We start from the raw sequence: 21,981 nt of genomic DNA on the forward strand, positions 1-21,981 counted from the left end.
TTTTTTTTTCCGTTTCTTTAGTACCACCAAGTTGTTTGTACAGAAGACACAGCGCGCATCATGTTGTATTTTCTTCTTCCATTTATGATAATAATGTGCTTTGAAATACAAAGTTGTTGAACACTACCATGTGGAAGATGCACAAATGAGAGAAGTGTTTTTCTGTATTGGACAAGGGATTGAGATGACAGCAGAGGATCTGGCCATGTCAGTTCCATGTATCCCATGGTAGCTAATCCTTCTTGTCTCCTGTGAGTGCTGATTAAAATGGTGCAGTTTTTCTCTATGCCTTATGATGAGCTTTTGGTACCACCTGGGCTGACGGTTTCTCCCATCAGAGGTGTTCCCTTCCTCTGGTAGCTGCGTGGTGCAAGAAGTGTGCTGGTAATGGGATGTGAGATGCAGAGTGCTGATTATTTTCTGATGATCATTTTTCCTCCCATACATGGAAAGCATATATGATGTGGGAGAGTAGCACCCCAATTTCCCCTCCTTGTGTCATGGTGGGAACCTTCAGGAGATGCAACAGCTGTGGATATTTCTGTGATGGTGCTCCTGCTCAGGCACTATTTCTGAAGACACAAGGAGAGGTGGATGTAATCCTTAAGGGCTCAGAGAACAACGTGTGCTGTCTACGACCAGAGTGGTCCCAGTTCAAAAGAGGGAATATCTAATGACTGTGGTGTAGAGACTGGTAGCATTTCCACCTGAGATCGTTGAGATGGGTCAAAGAACTCAATGTTTCTGAGGAGCCTGGCTGACATTGTGTAGCTCTGCTCCAGCTCCGCTGTTATTGGTGTTGTTGAGGGAAAGTGAAGATCTGCTCAGCCCTGGATCACGCTGAGTGTGGGACTTAGAGTTGGATCCAGTTGGTAGAGTGGATCAAATTTCACATTTGTGATCCTGTGAGCAGCTCTGAGTAGGGTCTGGGCATTCATTCTTGATTTCCTTAGCAGGGAAGAGGGACTCAGAGAGATTTAGAAGAAGATGGATTATGTCACTGGACAATAGTTGGAAAATGCTGACTGAGCTGGAGAAGGTGTTTGCAAGGTTAGGGGTTATCAGTAGAAAACCTTTACAGATGGCCAACCACACACAGCTGCTGACCTGGATCCTATGATAACCTCCAGGAATTCAGCTGTAGGATGTCACTGTGAGAAGTGATGTGAAATTGATGTGGCCACAAAAATGCTTTGCCGTATGGGTCTGAAGTGTCCATCTGCTGTCTTTGCTTGGTATCCCCTTGCCTTGTGAATATCTGATTATCTGGGAACAGTACAGAGTATATACCATCTCTGATGGGAAATTGAGAAGTCTTCAACAGTGTGATCATTGACAGCAAGGTCATCTGTGACATGTGATGATGTTCCACAGTTCCCTATGCAGTTAAGTTTTGTATACCTTCACTCCCTGTTGTATTTGTGTCATTCCTGCTAGTGAAGTCATTTGCCATATCCACTTTTATTCCCACGTGTGTGAATACGGAATGTTGTTGCTCAAGCAAGGAGCTTTTCCCCATACTGGTTGTTCTGGATGACTTCATCAAACCTGCCCATGATCTTCCCTCTGCTGCTCTTCTTTCCTGGGAGTGGAAGAAGTGCTGTCTGTATTCAAGATATTGCAAATCTTGTTCTTCAATGATGTGCACTGGGATCTTATATTATTCTTCTCTCCAGTTATGAAAGCATCCTAATCCATTGGTTTGGAAATATATTTGTTGGCAGTGGATGAGATGCAGTGTGTTGAGTTCTGGCTGCTGTCAGATTTCAGATCTTTAGGCAGTTGCCCATGAGTGCGGGGTCTGACTTTTCCATTCTAGTGAGCTCAGGTAATCACTGAGTGAAAGTTATCAGTTCTCAGGTCTCCCTCTTACTTTCCTACTGACAGATGTGTGCCAGAGAGCACTATATCCAGTGATAGTCTGTTATTTGTTCTAAAGAAGTATCTACAAAGACTACAGGTAAGTCATTTGTGTTAAAAGATTATAAGAGTGATAGCTGCATTTTTTTTTCTTTTTTGCTGTTCAGTTGTGGTCTCTTTTCATTGGATGGACTAAATATTGCCAGGGCATTACCTGTAGGTTTGGAGTCTTCCTGTAATCTTGTGTATGCAAATGCAGGTAAGATACAAGGATGCAGGAGGAAGAAGAGTTCATCTTTGTGTTATGACTTTACACCAGGTAAGCAGATGGCGGAAACCAAACTGATCAATGACTTCTTATGCATCTGGACTGAAGACATTGCTGTCCTCAGGAGGTCTTGTTTTCTTCAGCAGTGGGTTTCCACATGGACCAGCGATCGATTAGAGCAGGAAGGAAAGAGATCAGGAGGCACAAGATGGTTCAGTGCTGAAGAACCATGATGTACATTATGAGAAAGATGTGAGTTGCTCCCACCCTTACGCTGGCAGATGCCATTGTATGGGGCAGGTGGTGTTGAATACAAAGGGAGTCAGAGAAGACCTGATATACAGGCAGGTGGCAGATTTTGTCCTGCATGTTTAGCCACTCAGCCAACTTTTTTGATTCGAGGAAGAGGAGAATGATTCCAGTATCCAGCCCTGACGATGTGTCTGCTGCAGGTATTGGTCACAGATGGTGAACACATATACCCATCAAAGAAGAAAATCTCCTATTTCCTTTCTCATCTGAATCATCTTGCTAATATGGAGACTCCTGTGCACATCCTCCCACAGCTCCCACCTGCAGAGAAGTGCAGGCTGACAGGAATACCAGCAGGTAGCTCTCACTTGCATCCCCGTTTCCTCTCAGAAACCTCTCTGCCTTCAATCATCGTGCGACTGACACACAGCAACTGGAGCCACCATTAAGCGAGTGTTGGCTCGAAGCAACGTTTAGATTTACTTTGCTGTAAGAAATATACAGAAGGCAGGTGATCAGAGCATGTTTCTGGAAGCACTTGAGTTAAACGACAAGGTTTCCGACAGAGGTCATAGTAGAAACTGTCCCACTAACCAACCTATGGGTACAGAACATTTCACAGCACGGTCATTTCAAGTGGAAGACAACAGGAAGAGATTAATCGGTGTCTCACTGCAACTAAATAGCTATGAACGACTACTAAACGAGTACAGTGAAAACTGCTGAGAGAAAAAACGTGTAAAAAACCCTACATCTCAAAGAGAACTGAAGCATAAGAAATGGAGAATTGCAAAGACGAATCGAATCGGGCACGATCTGCAGAAACTCAAGAGCAGTTCCGTCCGCGAACCGCATGATGGCGCTGTGAGCTAAGGAACGCGCGATGCGATGCGAGGCGAGGCGATGCGATGCGATGCGATGCGATGCGAGGAAGGGAGGGGAACACCTTCCGGTGCCCATGGCAAAGAAGGCAGAGCGAGAGCGAGCGGCGGGGAGGAGGAGGCGCGTCCCGTGAGGAAGGATTGTGTCGGCGAGCGCGGGCGGAGGGTTTGGAGCAGGCGGGTCGGGAGGTGCGCGGCTTGGAGAAGGAGCGGTGCGGCGGCGTAGAGGGCGATGGTCGGCGGTGGAGCGGCGCGGCGGAGCTGGGGGGCCGCGGTGCTGGTGCTGCAGGCGGCCTGGGCGCTGGGCGGCGGTCCGGTGCGCTACTCGGTGCCGGAGGAAGCCGAGGCCGGCACGGTGGTGGGGCGCGTGGCGCAGGACGTGGGCCTGGAGGCGGGCGAGGCGGAGGCGCGGCGTCTGCGGCTGGTGTCGCGGGGCGGGCGGGCGAGCGTGGAGGTGAGCGGGGCGAGCGGGGCGCTGGTGGTGAGCTCGCGGCTGGACCGGGAGGAGCTGTGCGGGAAGAGCGCGCCGTGCGCCCTGCGCCTGGAGGTGCTGCTGGAGCGGCCGCTGCGCGTCTTCCACGTGGAGGTGGAGGTCACCGACATCAACGACAATGCCCCGCGCTTCCCCGCCGCCACCAAAAACATCAGCATCGCGGAATCTTCACTGCCCGGGTCGCGTTTTCCTCTGGAGGGCGCGTCGGATGCGGATATCGGATCGAACGCACAAATCTCCTACACACTGAGTCCCTCGGAGCACTTCGCTCTGGATGTGAAATCTAAGGACAAAAACAAAGTTTCCATTGCGCTGGTGTTAACGCATCCTCTGGACCGCGAGTCGCAGTCGGAGCACCGCTTGGTGCTGACGGCGAGTGACGGGGGCAGGCCGGCGCTGACGGGCACGGTGCAGCTGCTGATCTCGGTGCTGGATGCGAACGACAACGCGCCGCAGTTCAACCAGTCGGTGTATAAAGTGCAGCTGCCGGAAGATGCCATTCCTGGAACTGTTTTCCTGCAGCTAACAGCAACGGACAAAGACGAGGGGATTAACGGGGAAATCTACTATGCATTTAGCGAGACAATTCCTGAGAAAATGAAACAATTGTTTGTAATCGATAGAATTTCAGGGGAAATGAGAACAGCGGGACAGCTGGATTTTGAAATTGTTCAGTCGTATGACCTGGAGATCGAGGCGAGAGATAAGGGGATGCCTCCATTGTCGGGGCACTGCAGCGTGGAGCTGGAAGTGCTGGACGTGAACGACAACGCGCCCGAGGTGTGGGTGACGTCGCTGTCGGTGCCGGTGCCCGAGGACGCGGCGCTGGGGACGGTGGTGGCGCTGCTGAGCGTGTCGGACCGGGACTCGGGGCCGAACGGGCGGGTGCGGTGCGCGGTGGTGCCGGCGTCGCCGTTCGGGCTGGTGGCGACGTTCGCGGGCTCGTACTCGCTGGTGCTGCGGGAGGCGCTGGACCGGGAGCGGGTGTCGGAGTACGAGGTGGAGGTGCGGGCGGAGGACGGCGGGGCGCCGCCGCTGCGCGCCAGGCGCGGGCTGCGGGTGCCGGTGTCGGACGTGAACGACAACGCGCCGGCGTTCGCGCAGGCCGTGTACACGGTGCTGGCGCGGGAGAACAACGCGGCGGGCGCGGAGCTGGCGCGGCTGTGGGCGCGGGACCCGGACGAGGCGGGCAACGGGCGCGTGAGCTACTCGGTGTGGGAGGGCGGCGCGGGGATGGGCGCGGGCTCGGGCTCGGGCGCGGGCTCGGGGTGGCGTCCGGCGTCGAGCTACGTGTCGGTGGAGGCGGAGAGCGGGCGTCTGCGGGCGCTGCGTCCGCTGGACTACGAGGAGCTGCAGGTGCTGCAGTTCGAGGTGCGGGCGGTGGACGCGGGGGAGCCGCCGCTGTGCGGCAACGCCACGGTGCAGCTGTTCGTGGTGGACGAGAACGACAACGCGCCGGCGCTGCTGCCGCTGGCGGGCGGCGGGCCGGGGCCCTGGGCTGCGGGCGAGGCGGCGGAGCCGGCGTGGCGGGCGGCGGGCTCGGCGGGCTCGGCGGGTTCGGCGGGCTCGGCGTCGTCGTCGTGGTCGCTGTGGGCGCGGGCGGCGCTGGGTGCTCCGGCGGGGCAGGTGGTGGCGAAGATCCGCGCGGTGGACGCGGACTCGGGCTACAACGCGTGGCTGCGCTACGAGCTGCGGGAGCCGCGGGGCGAGGGCCCGTTCCGCGTGGGGCTGTACAGCGGCGAGGTGAGCACGGCGCGGGCGCTGGAGGAGGCGGACGGCCCGCGGCAGAGGCTGCTGATCGTGGTGCGGGACCACGGGGAGCCGCCGCGCTCGGCCACGGCCACGCTGAGCGTGTCGCTGGTGGAGGGCGCCGAGGCGGCGCTGGCGGCGGCGGGGGCGGGGGCGGTGTCGGCGGGGGCGGGGCCGCGGGCGGCGGCGGGCGCGGAGGGCGGCTCTGCGGCGGCGGCGGCGGCGACGAACGTGTGGCTGGTGGCGGCCATCTGCGCGGTGTCGAGCGTGTTGGTGCTGGCGGCGGTGCTGTACGGGGCCGGGCGCTGTGCGCCGCGGGCGGCCGTGCCGGCGGGGCCCGGGCCGGCGACGCTGGTGTGCGCCAGCGAGGTGGGCAGCTGGTCGTACTCGCAGCGCCAGAGCCGGAGCCTGTGCGTGGCCGCGGCCGCGGACGGCGCGGGCAAGAGCGACCTGATGGTGTTCAGCCCCAACTGCCCGCCGCCGCCCGGCCCCGCGCCGGAGAGCGGTTCTTTGGAGAAGGGTCGGTCTCTGTCTCCGTATTCTTTCTCCACGGTAAGTTGTCTTGCGTATTTTTACTGGTCAGTTCCTTTTTTCGGTTCTTGTGGGCTTTTTGGTTTTGGTTTTTGTTTGTTTTTTCATTAGTCATTGAAGCGTTTTATTCTGGTAACTTCTGCAGCTCGTTTCGTTGTAGTCATGCGCAGTCATCATTTTTACTTTTTGTGTTTGTGTTGCATATGAATATGTTGTTCATATGTGCCGTTGCTGATTATTGAGTTTGGATTGAATGTGGATTGCCGTGTGCTGTGGATTCCTGTCACGGTTGAAAGCTGAACTGACCCATAAGGTGTGTGATTTGAGAGAGAAAACTTCGTGGATGTAATGTATGTTGTCCTTCCTCAGGATATTCGCTGAATATTATGGAAGAATGAGGCAACGATAAAGATTGTTAAAGATAGTGGTGGGAACTGTTGGAGGGCGCGTGTTTCCTGCTGTGCTTCGAGGTCTATGCCAGGCTGGGCTCCCATATCCCTGTAGCTTTCTGTTCCATCCACCTCAGAAACACATTGTGTATAGTAAGGTCAAAAAGTGTTCTATTGCTGTATATTAAGAGGAAAGAAGAAACAAGCGTTTCTGTATTCGAAGTCTGATGATTTTGTAATGAAAACCACTCGTTTTTTCTCCTGTGTATCTGAATAAAGCTGCAAATACAGATTCACCTGGAGAGTAGGTCTTAGTGCTGGTTTCTGCATTGATGTCCTTATTTGGAGATTGATTATTTACGGGTTGTTTTGATATTGTTGCAAACTCAGGTCATCTTGGCTGCGCACTGATGGTATTTGTTGATTTTTTTTCATTCAGGTCAGCTGCAAAACACTCTTTGGGATAAAGTGTTAAGGTCATGTTTAAAGTTTTGTGATTGATGCTAGAATCTGGATGTGTCCTTTGTGGAGAAACATGAAGATCTCTTTATACTGCTTTAGTTCTCATTTTAGTGTAAAAACAGTATGTTGGGCTGCCAGGGTAGTAAGAACAAAGAGTACTCCTCTCATTATGCATTCAGTTCACTGAAGGTGCGTGTATGGCTAATTATCATGGTATGATTTTTAGAGCATATTTTCTGACGACTTCTGTAAGCGATTTACACGAAAGTTGAGGTCTGAAAAAAAGAAATATCTCCGATTGTTGGTGATATGACAAGAGTGCTGCTTTTGGGGGTAGCGAAATCCAGTCAAGAGAGTTGAAAACGTAGTGGCCAGTGGTTTTTTGTTTGTTTGCTTTTAATATAATAAGATTGAGATTTCCCTCTGAACTATTTAAAAGAATATTTCTGAGCACGTTCCATGAATTTGTTTCTTTCGTGCATCTCTTTTAGATCTCTTAGAAAAAGCTTTTTGTTCTCTTTCTGGAAATAAGATGGGTATTGTGTTTGTATGCCTTTAATCTCAACCCACAGCTGATATGTATCAATAGAACGGCTGATCACCTCTTGATTATGCACGAACTGCCTTCATTTGTCTGTGATCAAGGCTTCTTCCAGAGCTGCAGATCTGTCATTTTTCTTCTCTTAATTCACAAGAATGTGATACGAAGCTGGAAACGCAAACCACGATCTCCTAGAGAAGAATCCTCTGGATTAAGTTTATAAGATTGAATCAGCGCTGTAGGGAATGTATAACCACATCAAGTAGCTCATTTCTCTGTGCTGTACGATGAAGGGAGATGAGCCTTTTCTTGCTAAATCGTTTGGGACAGGGTGGGCTTTGCCTTCCCTGCGATTTCACAGAATCGCAAGGGTTAGAAGGGACATCCTGAGATCATCGAGTCCAACCCCCTGCCACAGCCAGTTCCCTACACCAGGTCACGCAGGTAGGTGTCCAGGCAGGTGTTGAATATCTCCAGAGAAGGAGATTCCACAACCTCCCTGGGCAGCCTGTTCCAGTGCTCCGTCACCTCACTGTACAGAAGTTCTTGAGCACATTTGCGCAGAACTTCCTATGCTGCAGTTTCTGGCCATTTTCCCTTGTTCTGTCTCCACTCACCACTGAAAAGAATGGTCTTGCCATTCTGCCCCCCACACCTTAGATATTTATAGACCTGGATCAGGTCTCCTCTGAGTTTTCTTTTCTCAAGGCTAAACAAACCCAGTTCACTTAGCCTTTCTTCATAGGGGAGATGCTCCAGACCCTTCACCATCTTTGTGGCTCCCCTTTCTCTTGGTAACTCCGAGTTCAGTCATGAATTGAAAATCAGAATGTGATTTTGCTGTAGTCGTATAGCGGCAGGAAAGAATGCAGTAGTTTGTTTAGAAATACACAGCTGTCAGCTGCCAGAAACGAACCACGTGGAAGCTTTTATTTCGTAGGATATCCTGGGAAAGAGTCCTCGGCAGAACATGCGAGAATACCCAGTCGGTGCCTGGAATAAACCCTGACAGCATGGCGCGGGGTTATCAGCCGCTGCAAGCTCAGGCTGCCGCAAAGTGGCGCTGACGAATTAGCGGTGCTTTCAGGCACAGGAGGCAGCTAAAGCTGTGCTCGGAGCCGGGAACTTGGCAACCCAGCACTGCTCTGTGGGAGCTCGGGAGCCGCCGGGCTCGGAGCTGCTCGGGCGCACGCGGGACCGAACCCCGCTGCCCCTGCGTCCTCCTCCGAGCGCGGTGGTCGCTGGCTGCGGTAACCGAAGCAGCCTCTGCCCTCTAGTTCCAAACGCGAGTTCTTTCTTGCGATGTAGCGTCGTGTTTCCGTGTTTCTGTAGCTTGTTGGGGACGATGAGGATGTGGGAAATCAGGATTTTTGTGGCGTTCGTTGAAATCTCTACGCCCGCCCCGTAGGAGATAGTTCTCCCCGGTTTATTTTAGGACTTTCCACTGCCGTTGTGCCCACGGAGCAGTTGCGAGCTCCCGTGGCTTGCCGAAGGGCATTCCGACCTCGCTGTCTGCTCATGTAGCGGTCAGATTTCTCTCCGTAGAGGTCTGCCAGCTCTGCGGCGACAAAAGCGGATCAGCCCGGGGCTACCGGGCGGGGGGTGGCGGCAGTTCGGGCTCGGTGCTTCTGGCTCCAGTCTTTCTCATCCCGCGGGCAGACCCCGTTCTCTGTCGGGCAGAGTAGGAGCTGTGCTCACGCTCCAGCGGGACCCTCGGTTATGGAGGGCACCCCTGGCATCTCCCTACGTATCGAGCAGGACAGGACGTGTTTGTACTCCGCAGAAATCTCCCGAAGGCGTCGCTCTGCATCTGCACGACCCCGGGTGCATTGCTTGCGGGGAACGGAGTAGTAAAAATCGTCGTTCACATAGGTGATGCTGTTCCAGCACGCGTGGAACAACAGTCTCATGTGGTGCAGTTATCCCCGAGATAACCCAGTGTAAGTACTCACCTTTATGTTTTGCCCTTCCTTGCTTAACGGTTCCTTCTGGCCGCTACCATTGTCCGTCGCCCGGTGTGCACGTCTGGACTAATGACGTCTTCTGGCCGGAAAAAAGGGATGATTGGCTGAAAATACAAGACGGGGCGGGACGAAGAGAACAGAAGGCGTTCTCGGGGCTGTGGGGCGTGGTAAATGCAGCGCTGCGGCCGCCAACCGGGAGAGGGAGCGCGAAGGGGGCGGGAGGTGATGGGGGGGAGAGGAATGGCTTCGGGTGGCAGAAAGTGGCATTTGGGGGAAGATTTAGATCGCTCAGTAGTCGAGGTAGATAACAGAGATCTGTTTCGAGGTCATAGAATGTGGTGGATTATTGGAAGGGACCCACAAGGATCGCCGAGTCCAGCTCCTGACTGCACACAGAACTGTGCAAAATCAAACCCTGTGTCTGTTACAGCTGTCTGAATATTTCTTGACCTCTTGCAGTTTGGATACTGTTACCACTGCCCTGGGGAGCCTGTTCCAGTGAAATATGTCTTTAAATAAGCCTTTCAAATGAATCAGTGAAAGAACTTGTCTGCTAAAGGAAAACCTATGTCAAAAAGTTTACATTTAATCTATTGATGATGTTTTATTTAGTCTTGATTGAACTGTTTTCATAATCATGCAATCATCAATTAAACTGTTTTCATTATCTGTGTTCATCTTTTATAGTAAGTGATTATGATCAGCTAGATTTTGCTGTTGGAGATATTTAGGATCCTGTTTCAAAGTTTTAATCTGGGCAGCCATCTGCTGTTTGTTATTCATGGTGCTCCAGTCTTCAGTTAAGCAATTAGGTCCTCTCTTGAGTCTCTTAATATTGAAGGCTTTTGAAGGGGAAATACAATAAATATTTGTTTCACCATAAGCTACCCAAAGCTATAGGGCACGTGTCAGTAACTCTTTACAGGGTGAATGCCTTTACACCGCTGTGTGACATCCTCAGTCTGGGTTTTTCCCTTAGTTGGAGGCAAAGATGAGATCAGAGATGAGAGATTTAAAGTAATAGTTGTGATCAGCTGTGACACTAAGGGATGGTTTTACATTTTTAGTATTTACAAAGAATGATGCACAAATACCATAATTAGGAGAAGACCAGGGCTTGAAAGGAGACTCTTGAGATAAGAGATCATGAAAATCATGTTAGGAGGGAGGGTAGTAAAGCAGGCACCACAGCTGTGTGTTGAGATGTTTGTTGTTGAGCAAGTCTGCCTGACTGTTGGGGACATCAATGTCCACAGCATAGGAGAATAGCCCAAGTGCAAGAATATTAAACAGAGCTGAAAGGTCTAAAAAACTAGTAAGAAAGAAGGCAAATTTGAGGCAGGTCTCCTAAAAACCTGAAGGTCAAGCATTAGGTAACTCTGCAAAGGACAAGGGATGCAGCAGAAAACTAAAGAAATTAACTTCAATGGTAAATGTGTAATAAAGGAATGAATTAAAGCCAAAATCAACATAGGTTGCCAAATACTTCCAACAGGTGACTGCATCTTGGAAAGAGGCAAATGTATAATTACTTGGACTGGTTTTAGCCCTTGTTCGTTAATCATTTTTTTTCTAATACTCCTGATATTTCAGGCAGCAGTGTGCATAACCACAGCTCTTATTAAAATATTAGTGTTTGGGCTTTTTTTCCCCCATGTTTCTTTGAGTGGGTTTACCTGTTGAATGAAGGCTCTCAAATTCAAAATTCTTGGGTTTCTTCATCGCCAACTCAGTCACAGATCGATGAGCGCAGTCCATGTTTTACCTGTGTGTGCCCAGGGGCACCAACAGCTGGCTGCCCCAATCCTCCCAGATGGATCAGTTTACCTTTGTCATTGGTCAATGTTAAGAGAAGTTTGGGTATTTCCTTTGATTTTATGAAGTGGTAACGCATTGGGTCGGGGTGTTTTTAACAATTTTGTATTGCTACAGAACAGTAAGAACACTTTTTTTTTTTTTTTTTTTTTTTTTCAATGTACTGTAGAGGATATCATACCTTTGCAGACAAAAGTATAGTGCACCTTTGGGCTGGGGAAGCCTCGGTGACATTTCTAGGGTGACCAGGTGGAAATTACATTATTTCTTCTGTTATCAGTCAAGCAAACAATATGCTCCAACGTTGATTGGGTATCGTATATATTTATATTATATATTGCATGCAATGGTCCCCTGGCCATATTTACATGGTGTGTGAACTAAGGTGGGTGCATGCTAATGTTGCAGTACCTGCAGTCAGCCCCCTGCAGCTGTAACAGGTACATCAATGAAGTAAAAGGAAAATGCAACGTTCAGACACTCCCAGGTGCTCCTGGAGTTAGAAAATTGTAATAACAGCAAATACATGTGCTGGGGCCGACCATGGGTTGCCCTGGTGCATACAGGATAGAAACCTTTCTGGGAGGTTTTGCTGATCTGTGAGGTTACAAAGAAATCTATCGATTTTTATTTATTTATTATTTTTTTCTTATATCCAACTTCTGGCTGTGCTCTCGTTTTTTTAAAGGCCCAGATACTTCATATAATAGAAATGCTTTTTACTTGGCTGGCATTTCTCAACTGCATAAAGAAGCAGTGAACACTGCTAGGGTTAAGTTCTCTTCTTGCTGTGGGTTTATAGCCTCTCGGTTTTGATTGATCGGATCTCGTGATGACAATAAGCTCTCAGAGAAGGAAGCTGGAATCCGAGGAGTCCAGAGGGGATTGTCAGGGTCGAAACCAGGGGGTAAATTGCTGCCGAAGGTCACTTGAGGAAAGGTTTTCCAGGAGGTGTTTTGCAGTGCATTCTGCCCTTTCTCAGCTGCTTAGAGGGCTGGGGGGGCAGACAGCTTTGATTTTCATACATGGGCTGTTATCTCTGCGTGGTATCAATTTGTCTCTCCACACAGTTCCTAAGCCGTCCTAAATGCAAGAGCTTTCTGGCGCCGGTCTTTACTTGTGTGCGAGCAATTCTCCCATTGCAGCCTCCCGGTCCTCCCACCCAGCCGAGCCGTCCCATCCTGCTCTGGAGGTCGGATAGGAGCTCGCCTGTGGCTGCGAGTGATCAGACTGGGACTGTTACGGGAGAAACCCGCTTTCCCTCCTGTAATCCGAATTCGTTTACTCTGTATAAAAGAGAAAGCAAGAAATAGGCTTTTTTTTTTTTTTTCCTTTTATTTTCCCGTCTCCCTTTTTAGTTTAACAAGGGTAGAGTCTACTGCCTCCCTTAATCGTGCTCTTAAAACCCCTCTGGGAGATGTTGTTCTCAGCCGGAGCGTGCTGGGACTGTGCTAACCCATGTTTAGCCGATGCCTGTCACTTCTTATACACGTTTCCCTTACAGCCCGTACTCTGACAGCGGCGGGCGCATCGTCTGTCTGGAGCAGAAAGGGGGAGGGAGCGGGGGCTTCGCTGTGTCTCTCTCTCACGGAAACTCAGCCATGTCTTTAAGTCGGGGACCGCGAGCCTCTTCGCAGCAACGGGTCTCCGTAGGGAAGGGAAAAAAAAAAAAAGAGAGAGAGAGAGAGGGAGAAAAGGCAAAAAGAAAGGTGTGTGGGGGGAAGTAGGAAAAAGAAGAAAAAGGAAAAAAAAGAGGGAAAAAGAAAAGAAAACGGTGGGGGGGGGGGGTAGGAAAAAAAAAAAGAGGGAAAATAAAGAGAAAGAGGTGAGGGAAAAGAAAAAGGGAGAAAAAAGAGGGGAAAAAAAGGGGGATAGTAATAAAAAGACAAGAGTGGCGGAGGGGCAGCGGCGGGGCTCTAGCAGCCTCCACCCCCGGCACGCAGGTGACTCCGCGGCCTCTGGGTGGCGCCGCCGTCGCGGGCCGCCGCCGCTTGCCCGGTAAGAGACGAGCGGGGCCGCGGCGCCCGGCACAGAGAGCGGCGGCGGAGCAGGGGCAGCGCGGCGGAGCTCAGCGCAGCGGCCGCCTCTCTCCGCGCACGGCGGCGGCGGAGCTGCGCGGGACCGGGGCGCCTCCCGCACCCGGAGCGAACTTCTCGCCTTGCCGCCGGTGCGCCCCGGTGCCCGCTCGCTGGGAACTTGGGCTGCTCGCTGAAATATTGGATTATGTTCCTGCCGAGCCGGGCTGCGGGGAGCTGAGTAGGGGAGGAAGAATGCGGGTCTATTGGATGGTCTTCTGCCTTATTTGCTGCACTGCGAAGGGACAAGTGGTGTACTCCATCGCCGAGGGAACAGAGCGAGGAGCGTTTGTCGGAAACGTAGCGAAGGATTTAGGAATAAACGCGGCTGCACTTTCAGCCCGGAAATTTCGCATGATCACCGGTTCAAGTAAGCAATATTTTAATATAAACGCAACCACGGGGGTTTTATCTGTTAACGAGCCAATAGACAGAGAGCAGCTTTGTGAACTAAAATCTGCGTGTCTTCTGAATTATGAACTTGTGCTAGAAAACCCTCTAGAGCTTTATAGGATGGAATTTAAAGTCCTGGATGTAAATGACAACTCTCCCAGCTTTCCTTTAAGTGAATATCGTGTAAGTGTGCCTGAGTTCCTGTCACCTGGGGCAAGGTTTGCGCTCCCTACTGCCCAAGATCTCGATGAAGGTACTAACGGTGTCCAGAATTATATTCTGAACCCTGATGACCATTTCCATTTGGAAATGCAGACACGCGGGGACGGAAGTGTGTATCCTGAATTGGTGCTGAAGAAAGCCTTAGACAGGGAACAGCAAGCCACTCACGGACTTGTTCTTACAGCCAAAGATGGTGGAGATCCTCCAAGGTCTGGTGATGTCCCTGTCGTTGTGACTGTTCTGGATACCAACGACAACGCACCAGAATTTGAGCAGTCAGTCTACAGGGCGAGTGTCCTGGAAAACTCCCCCAGTGGCACATTGGTGGTGCAAGTGCATGCCACAGACTTGGATGAAGGTCCCAATGGAGAGGTCGCGTATTCATTTAGCAATGCTACAGCTGCTGACCTACAGCAAATGTTCTTAATTCACCCGCACACCGGGGAGGTGACAGTCAGTGGCGATTTAGCAGTTCAGAGACCTCTCCTCGAGATGCTTATTGAAGCAAGGGATAAAGGGGCATTTGCCTTGTCAAGCACAGCTAAGCTGCTGGTGGAGATCACTGATGTGAACAATCATGGCCCAGAGATAACGATTGCATCCCTTTCCAATCCCATCCCTGAGGATGCTGTTCCTGGCACGGTGATAGCACTGCTGAGTATTGTGGATAAGGACCCTGGGGAGAATGGGAAAGTAACCTGCCAGATCCCTGATGACCTTCCCTTCCAGTTAAAACCTTCCCTGGAAAACTACTACAGCCTGGTCACCAGCGGGCTCCTGGACCGAGAGCTAATCAGTGGGTACAACATCACCATCACTGCCACAGACTTGGGATCTCCTCCCATCACCACTCAGCAGACACTTTGGGTGCAGATTTCTGATGTGAACGACAACCCCCCTGTCTTTGCTGCTGACACATTTGATGTGTTTGTGGAGGAGAACAATCCACTTGGTGCTTTTCTCTACCAGGTCTCAGCCTCTGACCTTGATATAGGGGAGAATGGGCAGATCTCTTACATACTCAGGAATTCAACAGTTGCAGGCAGTGCCCTGACCAGCTTTTTGTCTGTGAGCTTGGTCAATGGGAGCATCTATGCAAAACGTGCCTTTGACTTTGAGCAACTTAGAAGCTTCCATTTCCAAGTGGAAGCCAAGGACAGTGGGTCGCCAGCCCTGAGTGCTGCCATGACTGTGAATGTTTACATCTCAGACCAGAATGACAACGCCCCAGCCATCCTGTATCCCATCAGCCAGAATGGCTCAGTGGCAGTGGAAGTTGTGCCCCGCCTGGCTGACGAGGACTATCTAGTGACCAAAGTGGTGGCAGATGATGAGGACAACGCAGAGAATGCCTGGCTCTCCTATCACCTTGCCCACTCTACTGACTCCACGCTGTTTCACTTGGCACCGCACTCGGGTGAGCTACGCACCGCTCGCTCCTTGCGCTCCACCGACCTCCTTAAGCACAAGGTGGTAGTGGTGGTGCGGGACCATGGGGAGCCTCCGCTCTCCTCCACGGTGACTGTGGGCATCCTGCTGGCTGACACTCTGCCCCAGGCTCTGCCTGACTTCGACGACAATGGGGAGCCACGGCCGCTGCTCAACGCTACAAACATCTATTTGATTGTTTCTCTTGCTTGTGTCTCCTTCATCTTTACAGTGTTCCTCCTCTTTCTTGCCATTGCACGGCTGTGCCATTGCTGGGCTTGTCACCGCCAGGGCTGCTGCTGCAGCGTTTGTTGCTGCTCAGCTGACGAGTATGAAAAATATCGATACAGTGTGCACATGCTTCCCAGCTCTCACCTCCCACCGGACATGCTGGAGGTCACCGGTGTGGGTAAACTGACTCATACTTACTTGTACAGGGCATCTGTAGGCCTTGGGCTTGAGAACAGCGGCATCCCAAATGGGGATGCTGGGAATGTTCCCAACGGCTCAAGGTTACAAGTGCCAGGACCCTGCATCCAGGTGCAGCAGATCCAAAGCGACCGTTTGAGTGCTGTCCTCATGGTAAGTACTTCTTCCTTTCACTTGTTTTCTCCCAATCGCGTGGCCACTAAGAAGCTCATCCAGGAGAGTAGGTGTAATTTTATGGCGCCCATAGGAAACTTCATATCCTTTTATGTATTTCCTAAAGCTAGAAGCTGACTGGAAAGCTCTTTTTGGATTAGAGTATGGTCATAGTGTGGCAAAATGTGCGACACGCATTTAGGGTATGCAGATGTAGCTGAAGATAAATACCTTGTAAGTTGAGCCATTCTATTCACATAGCTAAGTAGAGTCATGATGAGAGTTCACACAAGTTTCTAATCTATGAGAGGTTTTTCTACATTTACACAACCAGTGATTTCTTTTCTAATTCTGGAGACTTTTCATTCATCAATTTAATGAGCCAGGATGCTGGCTTACAGCGTCCAAGTTAGGAATATGTTGAAATAGCAGGAATTCCATATCAATAACCTCTTGAGAAAATGTCAAGTACCCGTCTCTCTTTTCAAACCCTAACATGTGATGGGTGACTGTGGAAGAAAATATGTTATTGTCATTACAGTGAAGGATTACAATGTGGGGTATGTTTATAGATCATATTTATTGGGTGTTACCAGGTCACTTGTCCAAGATTCAGTTTTCGTCTATGCAAAGTAACATTAGTTGTGATTGTAATAGGTGTTTTGCATTTTAAGTATATTTTTGTGAAGTTTTGAGATGTTTTGTCTACACACTACCAACTTTCCCTACTATGCGTAGCAGATAACTAATGTGTGGATCCAGCAGTTATGGGACCTAAAGGCATCATCGTTATTGTGAGCCAGATGAATTGCCTAGAAAGGCTCAGTTACTTGATTTGTTTTTTACTGTAATATTTAGTACTGTAATTAAAGAGTGATTTTTCTTAGTTATGTCAACTTTGGATGCCTCAGTTTAAGTAACTCAGCGAATCCTGGCCTTCAGAGTACTTTCTGAAACTCAACACACACCAGAATGTCTCAAGTTCCAACTCTCCGGTTAGAGACAGTCACATGGTTGGACTAGATGATCTTAGTGGTCTTTTCTGATCTTAATGATTCTATTATTCTGAATGAGTCTACATCAGTGCTTTTTAGGACTAAGAACAGTGGCCAGCTCTGTCCAGGCCAACATTCTGTGCTAAGAGCTATTCCAGATGTTCCCAAGGCAAAGGTAGGAACCCTTGGTAGACAGGTATGATAATAATCTGTTTCCCACAGTTTTTGTCCTTACAAACAATTACTGGAGATTGTAGTAAGTTTGTAGTCATGATTTCACTATTACGCTTTTTAATGCTTGGAAATGGCCAGTCCCCTTCTGAATCCGGGTGTATGAGTAGCTTCAGTAACTTCTTTGGCTAACAAATATACATTCAACTAGACAGTGTCTGAAAAATACTTCCTTTTATAACTCTTGAGCTTTTGTGTAGATTCATTGTTCGCTCTTAACTATGCAACGTTTGTTGTGTCTTTTATCCACCTTTTAATGAGGTGAACTAGTTTTGTAGGTTGGTTTTTTGCTCTCTGTTCTGAACACCTTTCACACAGAAATCCTATTCTCAAGGAAGGATCTTTTCTCAAATATATACTACTTGATTGACTCCTGATGGTCTACCTAGTATTTAACTGAAAACATGGCCAGTTTTAAGCCACTGTAGTGGAATAGAGAACTGTGCCTCTCAGTAAGAAAATAGCAGTTGACAGTATCAAAAGAAGAGTTTGTTCCTGTGCTTTGGTGTATTTTGGAAATATCATTGATTATTTGGAGGATCTCAAAAAAAGCCTCCCACAGTAAAAGCTTTCTAGCAAGGAATTGAAAACTTTTTGGCTATCACTTAATTCAGGGTTTGTTTTCAGGAACACTGATTGTGTCTTAAAAGTGTATCCTTGGCTGTAGAGTAAGTCATAATTGCAAAACTTTTATAACAAAGGTGATACGAAAGAACATTTTTACAATTAATGTCTGCGTTCCTATTGAGCAAAATCTTGAAACTCGGGTTGCTAAAATAATAATAGACTGAGTAATAATAAAAAATGCAAATGCATTCCCGTTCTTTGTAATAGGAACAACCAAAATTACTTCTGTCTACATGTCAGCCATTCAGGTAAACTTTTAGCCTTGAGATGTAATAGACATTTTTAAGAGCTTTCCATAGCGGGGAAAATAAATCCTGGATGTTTTCTTTGGCAAATTTCTTTCCTTTGCTCTTATATTCAGGAATGGGTGACCATAGACGTGACAGGTGTGAGAAGTCCAAAGGCTGTGCATTAGTTGTGTTGAGCAGAAGAGTAAGGAAGAAGGCTCAGAACTACAAAAATTTATCTATCCTTAGGAACAAAATGATGACAGTTATTATTAATTCGGTGCTGATGATCATAGTGATTTGCATGTTGAACAATTAACAATGTGTGTATAATATAGAGTATTCAGCTCTGGGGATCTCAGCGTATCACAGAATCACAGAATGGCCAGGGTTGGAAAGGACCTTGAGCATAATGAAGCTCCAGCCCCCCTGCCACACGCAGGGCCACCAACCTCCACGTTTCATAGTAGCCCAGGCTGCCCAGGGCCCCATCCAATCTGGCCTTGAGCACCTCCAGGGATGGGGCATCCACAGCTTCTCTGGGCAGCTGTTCCAGCACCTCACCACTCTCTCTGTAAAGAACTTCCCCCTGACATCCAACCTAAATCTTCCCTCCCTCAACTTCAAACCATTTTCCCTTCCCCTGCAGTTATCTACCCTTTCAAAGAGTTGATTCCTCTCCTGTTTGTAGGCTCCCTTTAGGTATTGAAAGACTGCAGTGAGGTCACCCCGCATCCTTCTTTTCTCCAGGCTGAACAAGCCCAGCTCCCTCAGCCTGTCTTCCAAGGGGAGGTGCTCCAGTCCTCTGCTCGTCTATGTGGCTCTCCTCTGGACCCTTTCCAACAGCTCTCTGTCAAAGATGAAGGTGAACTATTAGAGCAGGTCCAGAAAAGGCCACAAGGATGATCACCTCCCTGTGGAGGCTGGCTGAGGGAGATTAACCTAGGAGAGAGAAGGCTCTGGAAAGACCTCCAGTCCCTAAAGGGGAGCTACTGGAAAACTGTGGAGGGACTTTTTATCAGACATTGCAGTGACAGGATGAGGGGTAATGGTTTCAGACTAAGAAATTATAAATTTACATTAGATATAAAGAAAAAACTTTTCTTGATAAGCGCAGCAAGGCCCTGGGCACTGCTGCCCAGAGAGCTGTGGGTGGCTCATTCCTGGTTGTGCCCAAGGCCAGGTTGGATGGGGCTCAGTCTTGGAGCAACCTGGTCAGGTGGATGACAACCAGCTCACAGCAGAGCTCTCGAACTGTTTGGGCTTCAAGGTCCCTTCCCAATCATTCCATTATTCTATGACTCTACTTATTTCTTGCAGAAATCCGAAGTTACGAAAATCAGGAGTGGATAGAAGATACAGTTGCTGTACTTGGATTCCTTTGCCTCCTTTGGGATTGCCAAGTTACAGAATAAAGTGAAATAGAACAATTTGGAAGAGATTCTTGGAAAGTAGTTTCCAGTTATCTTGGGTAGAAAAGAGAACTGTCACTCGTTCTTGAAAACTGTTCCTTTTACAAAATCTCTTTCGTTGCTCTATTATTGAATGGTTTACTCCTTTTATATTAAAATGAGAGGACAAGCATTTTTTCAGCATTTACCAATGGATATTTTGGTAAAAAATAGCATGTGAGTTTGCTCATTGAATTTTGTGTTCACGTGCTTTCAGACCAACTCATTTGGATTTACAGATATGAGCATTACATTACCCTCTGAACTAAAATGTAATAAAAAGTAAGCATCAAATATTTAAAAGGAAAAGGGAGCAAATCCTTTGTTACAAAGCAAGGCACTGGGAACGACTCCAAAATTATAATGTAATCAGAAGATAAATCCCCAATTTAAAGAAGTATTCTTAGGATTATAATTTTTAGTACCTGGAAGACAGAGAAATGTCTACATATAGTACAAGGTTAGTGGAAGTTCCAGAAATTAAATGTTTTCAAAATTTAGGTTTATTTATTTATGGTTGGTCCTCTTTTGATACTGAATTGAATGACAGGATTGAATGCTTTTTACATATACAGAAGTGTGAGACCATTTTGTGCTTTAACATCTTCTATTTAGGTTAGTGCTAAAAATAGAACTTTGGCCACAACTGCAGTAAACTGTAACTGTACATCTTTCAGCATCTTACCGTCTCTTTGTGCAGTGTAGCATGTGTGACAGCCAAGTGAAAAGCATTTTACGTGGCAATGCTGCATTGCTGTATTAGAGACAAAGGCATTAGTGGCTTTACTGACTAAAGGAAGCATTAGTTCACTGGGGTCATTAGTTTTCGGGGTCATGATGTGGCCATGGATTGTTGCAGTGTTTCTGTTTGCTTGTTTTGTCCATTAGGTGCACAAAAGGCCTGTAAGATAGTAGCGCATTCGGAGCATAGTGAGCTCTCTGTGATTTTGCACTCAGTATTTAGGTTACATCGACAAAAACAGACACCAGTGTGGCAGTGGAGAATATTTCCTGGTAAACTGTAGTGGCAGTGGGATCATTTTATGCTAAGTGGCATGAATTTCAAGCAATGAAAGTAGATGCACTTCTTGACAGTGGCACGCAATCTGGGCTGAGATGCTGCAGGCTAAGCATCAGTGGCTTGTCACAGAAGTAAGGACCAGCCATGTAATTTCCCTATGCATCTCATTCTGATGGGCCTCATAACTTAACCAAATAGAAAGGTAAAGCGCCATGCCATTTCCTCCCGTCTGTACAGATAACAACCTGCCCAGATACAGCAGTCTTGTGCCCACTTTTTAAGAAGTCAGATGTGGAGGCAGATTTCTTGGCTACAGAAGTTTACTCCTGGAATCAGGCCAAGAAAATCCTTGAAACAGCAACAACCGAAGGAATTTCAGCAGTGGGGAATTCAGTAGATTTCCCTCCTTCTGACCACTCCACTTATCTTTCCCAAAGAAGGATGCAGCTTCAAAGTTCAACAAGAAGGACACTGTGTCCAGGAAAGCCTGCAGATGTTGCCTGGGCTGAAACTTTGCATGTCTGATGTCTGCCTTGGAGTACTATTTATAGAAGTAGTGGAGGGGAGGGAGAGTGACAGACGGAGAAGCTTGAGACAAAGGCCTTGAGGGGATGTGAAAAGTAATGTGACTGTATTTGGAGATGTTTAAAGGCAAAGGCAGTGATGGGGAAGCCTGAATGAACTGGGCTGAGGGAGAGTGGATGTGAGTAGTAGTACTTGTATGAAAGCATAAGACAAGAAAACACCATTTGGATCAAGGCCAGTCCTTTCCTATATGAGCCAGCATTTGATCTTAAAACTTTGTATTTAAAGATTTAAATTTGAATTGTAAAAATGCTCCTTTTATTTGCAAAATTCATTAGGTTGTGCCCAGTGTTCCAATTGGAAAGTCATTCTTCCAAGGCTTTGAAACCAACTTGTAACATCTTGCCAACAGTTATTTGCTATCAACTTGTAGACATCTGTTCTCATGCCAGCAGTGTCATTTTTAGTATAAATAGTTCTTTTCCCTTTTAAGGGCTGGCTTTCTTCATAGTTTAGAAAGCAACCATATTTTTTTTCTTAGGCTTTATTTGACTACGCTAAACAGATCAACCTCTTTTAGTCTTTTTTTCTAGGGTCGTCTCTGCATTTGTCTGGTCATGCTAACATCCCTTCTCTGCATCTTCTCTTCCTTTGTAGAAGCATATTTCTTGCAAATTTGTTCCCCCTATGTATATTTCCATAGGGCCTTCTATACGATAGAAATATTTCCCTATCCAGGGGATAGAAAATACATTGCCTGATATTTCTTGAGACAGAAGTTACCTCCTCCATAGATGGAATATGTTGATTGATCTATCAGGTAAGTATTATCATAATACTTCTTTGATGGTAAAGTAGATGGGTAAATCTTCCAAAATGGTGTTTCTTGTGCCTAACTTCATGAATCCAAATGTTTGATGATTGAACATTTGGAAGGCAAAGCCACCTGCTGACAGCGACTCATCCTCTTCGTCTCAGTCATCTTATCTCTTTTCATTT

General features: G+C 48.3%; 1 protein-coding gene across 2 annotated transcripts in view; it reads left to right on the forward strand.

Annotated features, from left to right (window-relative positions):
• Positions 1-21,981, forward strand: part of LOC306951833 (protocadherin alpha-5-like) — a gene marked incomplete at both ends in the record, with an annotated part of 90,386 nt that overhangs the window by 5,583 nt on the left and 62,822 nt on the right. Inside the window, one exon of one of the 2 annotated variants that reach the window (XM_079542398.1) lies at positions 3,494-6,055. The exons of the other annotated variant lie outside the window; for it this stretch is intronic. Coding sequence (XP_079398524.1) covers positions 3,494-6,055 — 2,562 coding nt within the window. Of the gene's footprint in view, positions 1-3,493; positions 6,056-21,981 lie in introns of those variants that run through there. 2 annotated transcript variants of the gene reach the window in all.

The sequence above is a fragment of the Tetrao urogallus genome, assembly GCF_951394365.1.
Source record: "Tetrao urogallus genome assembly, chromosome: 14".
Classification (NCBI taxonomy): domain Eukaryota; kingdom Metazoa; phylum Chordata; class Aves; order Galliformes; family Phasianidae; genus Tetrao; species Tetrao urogallus.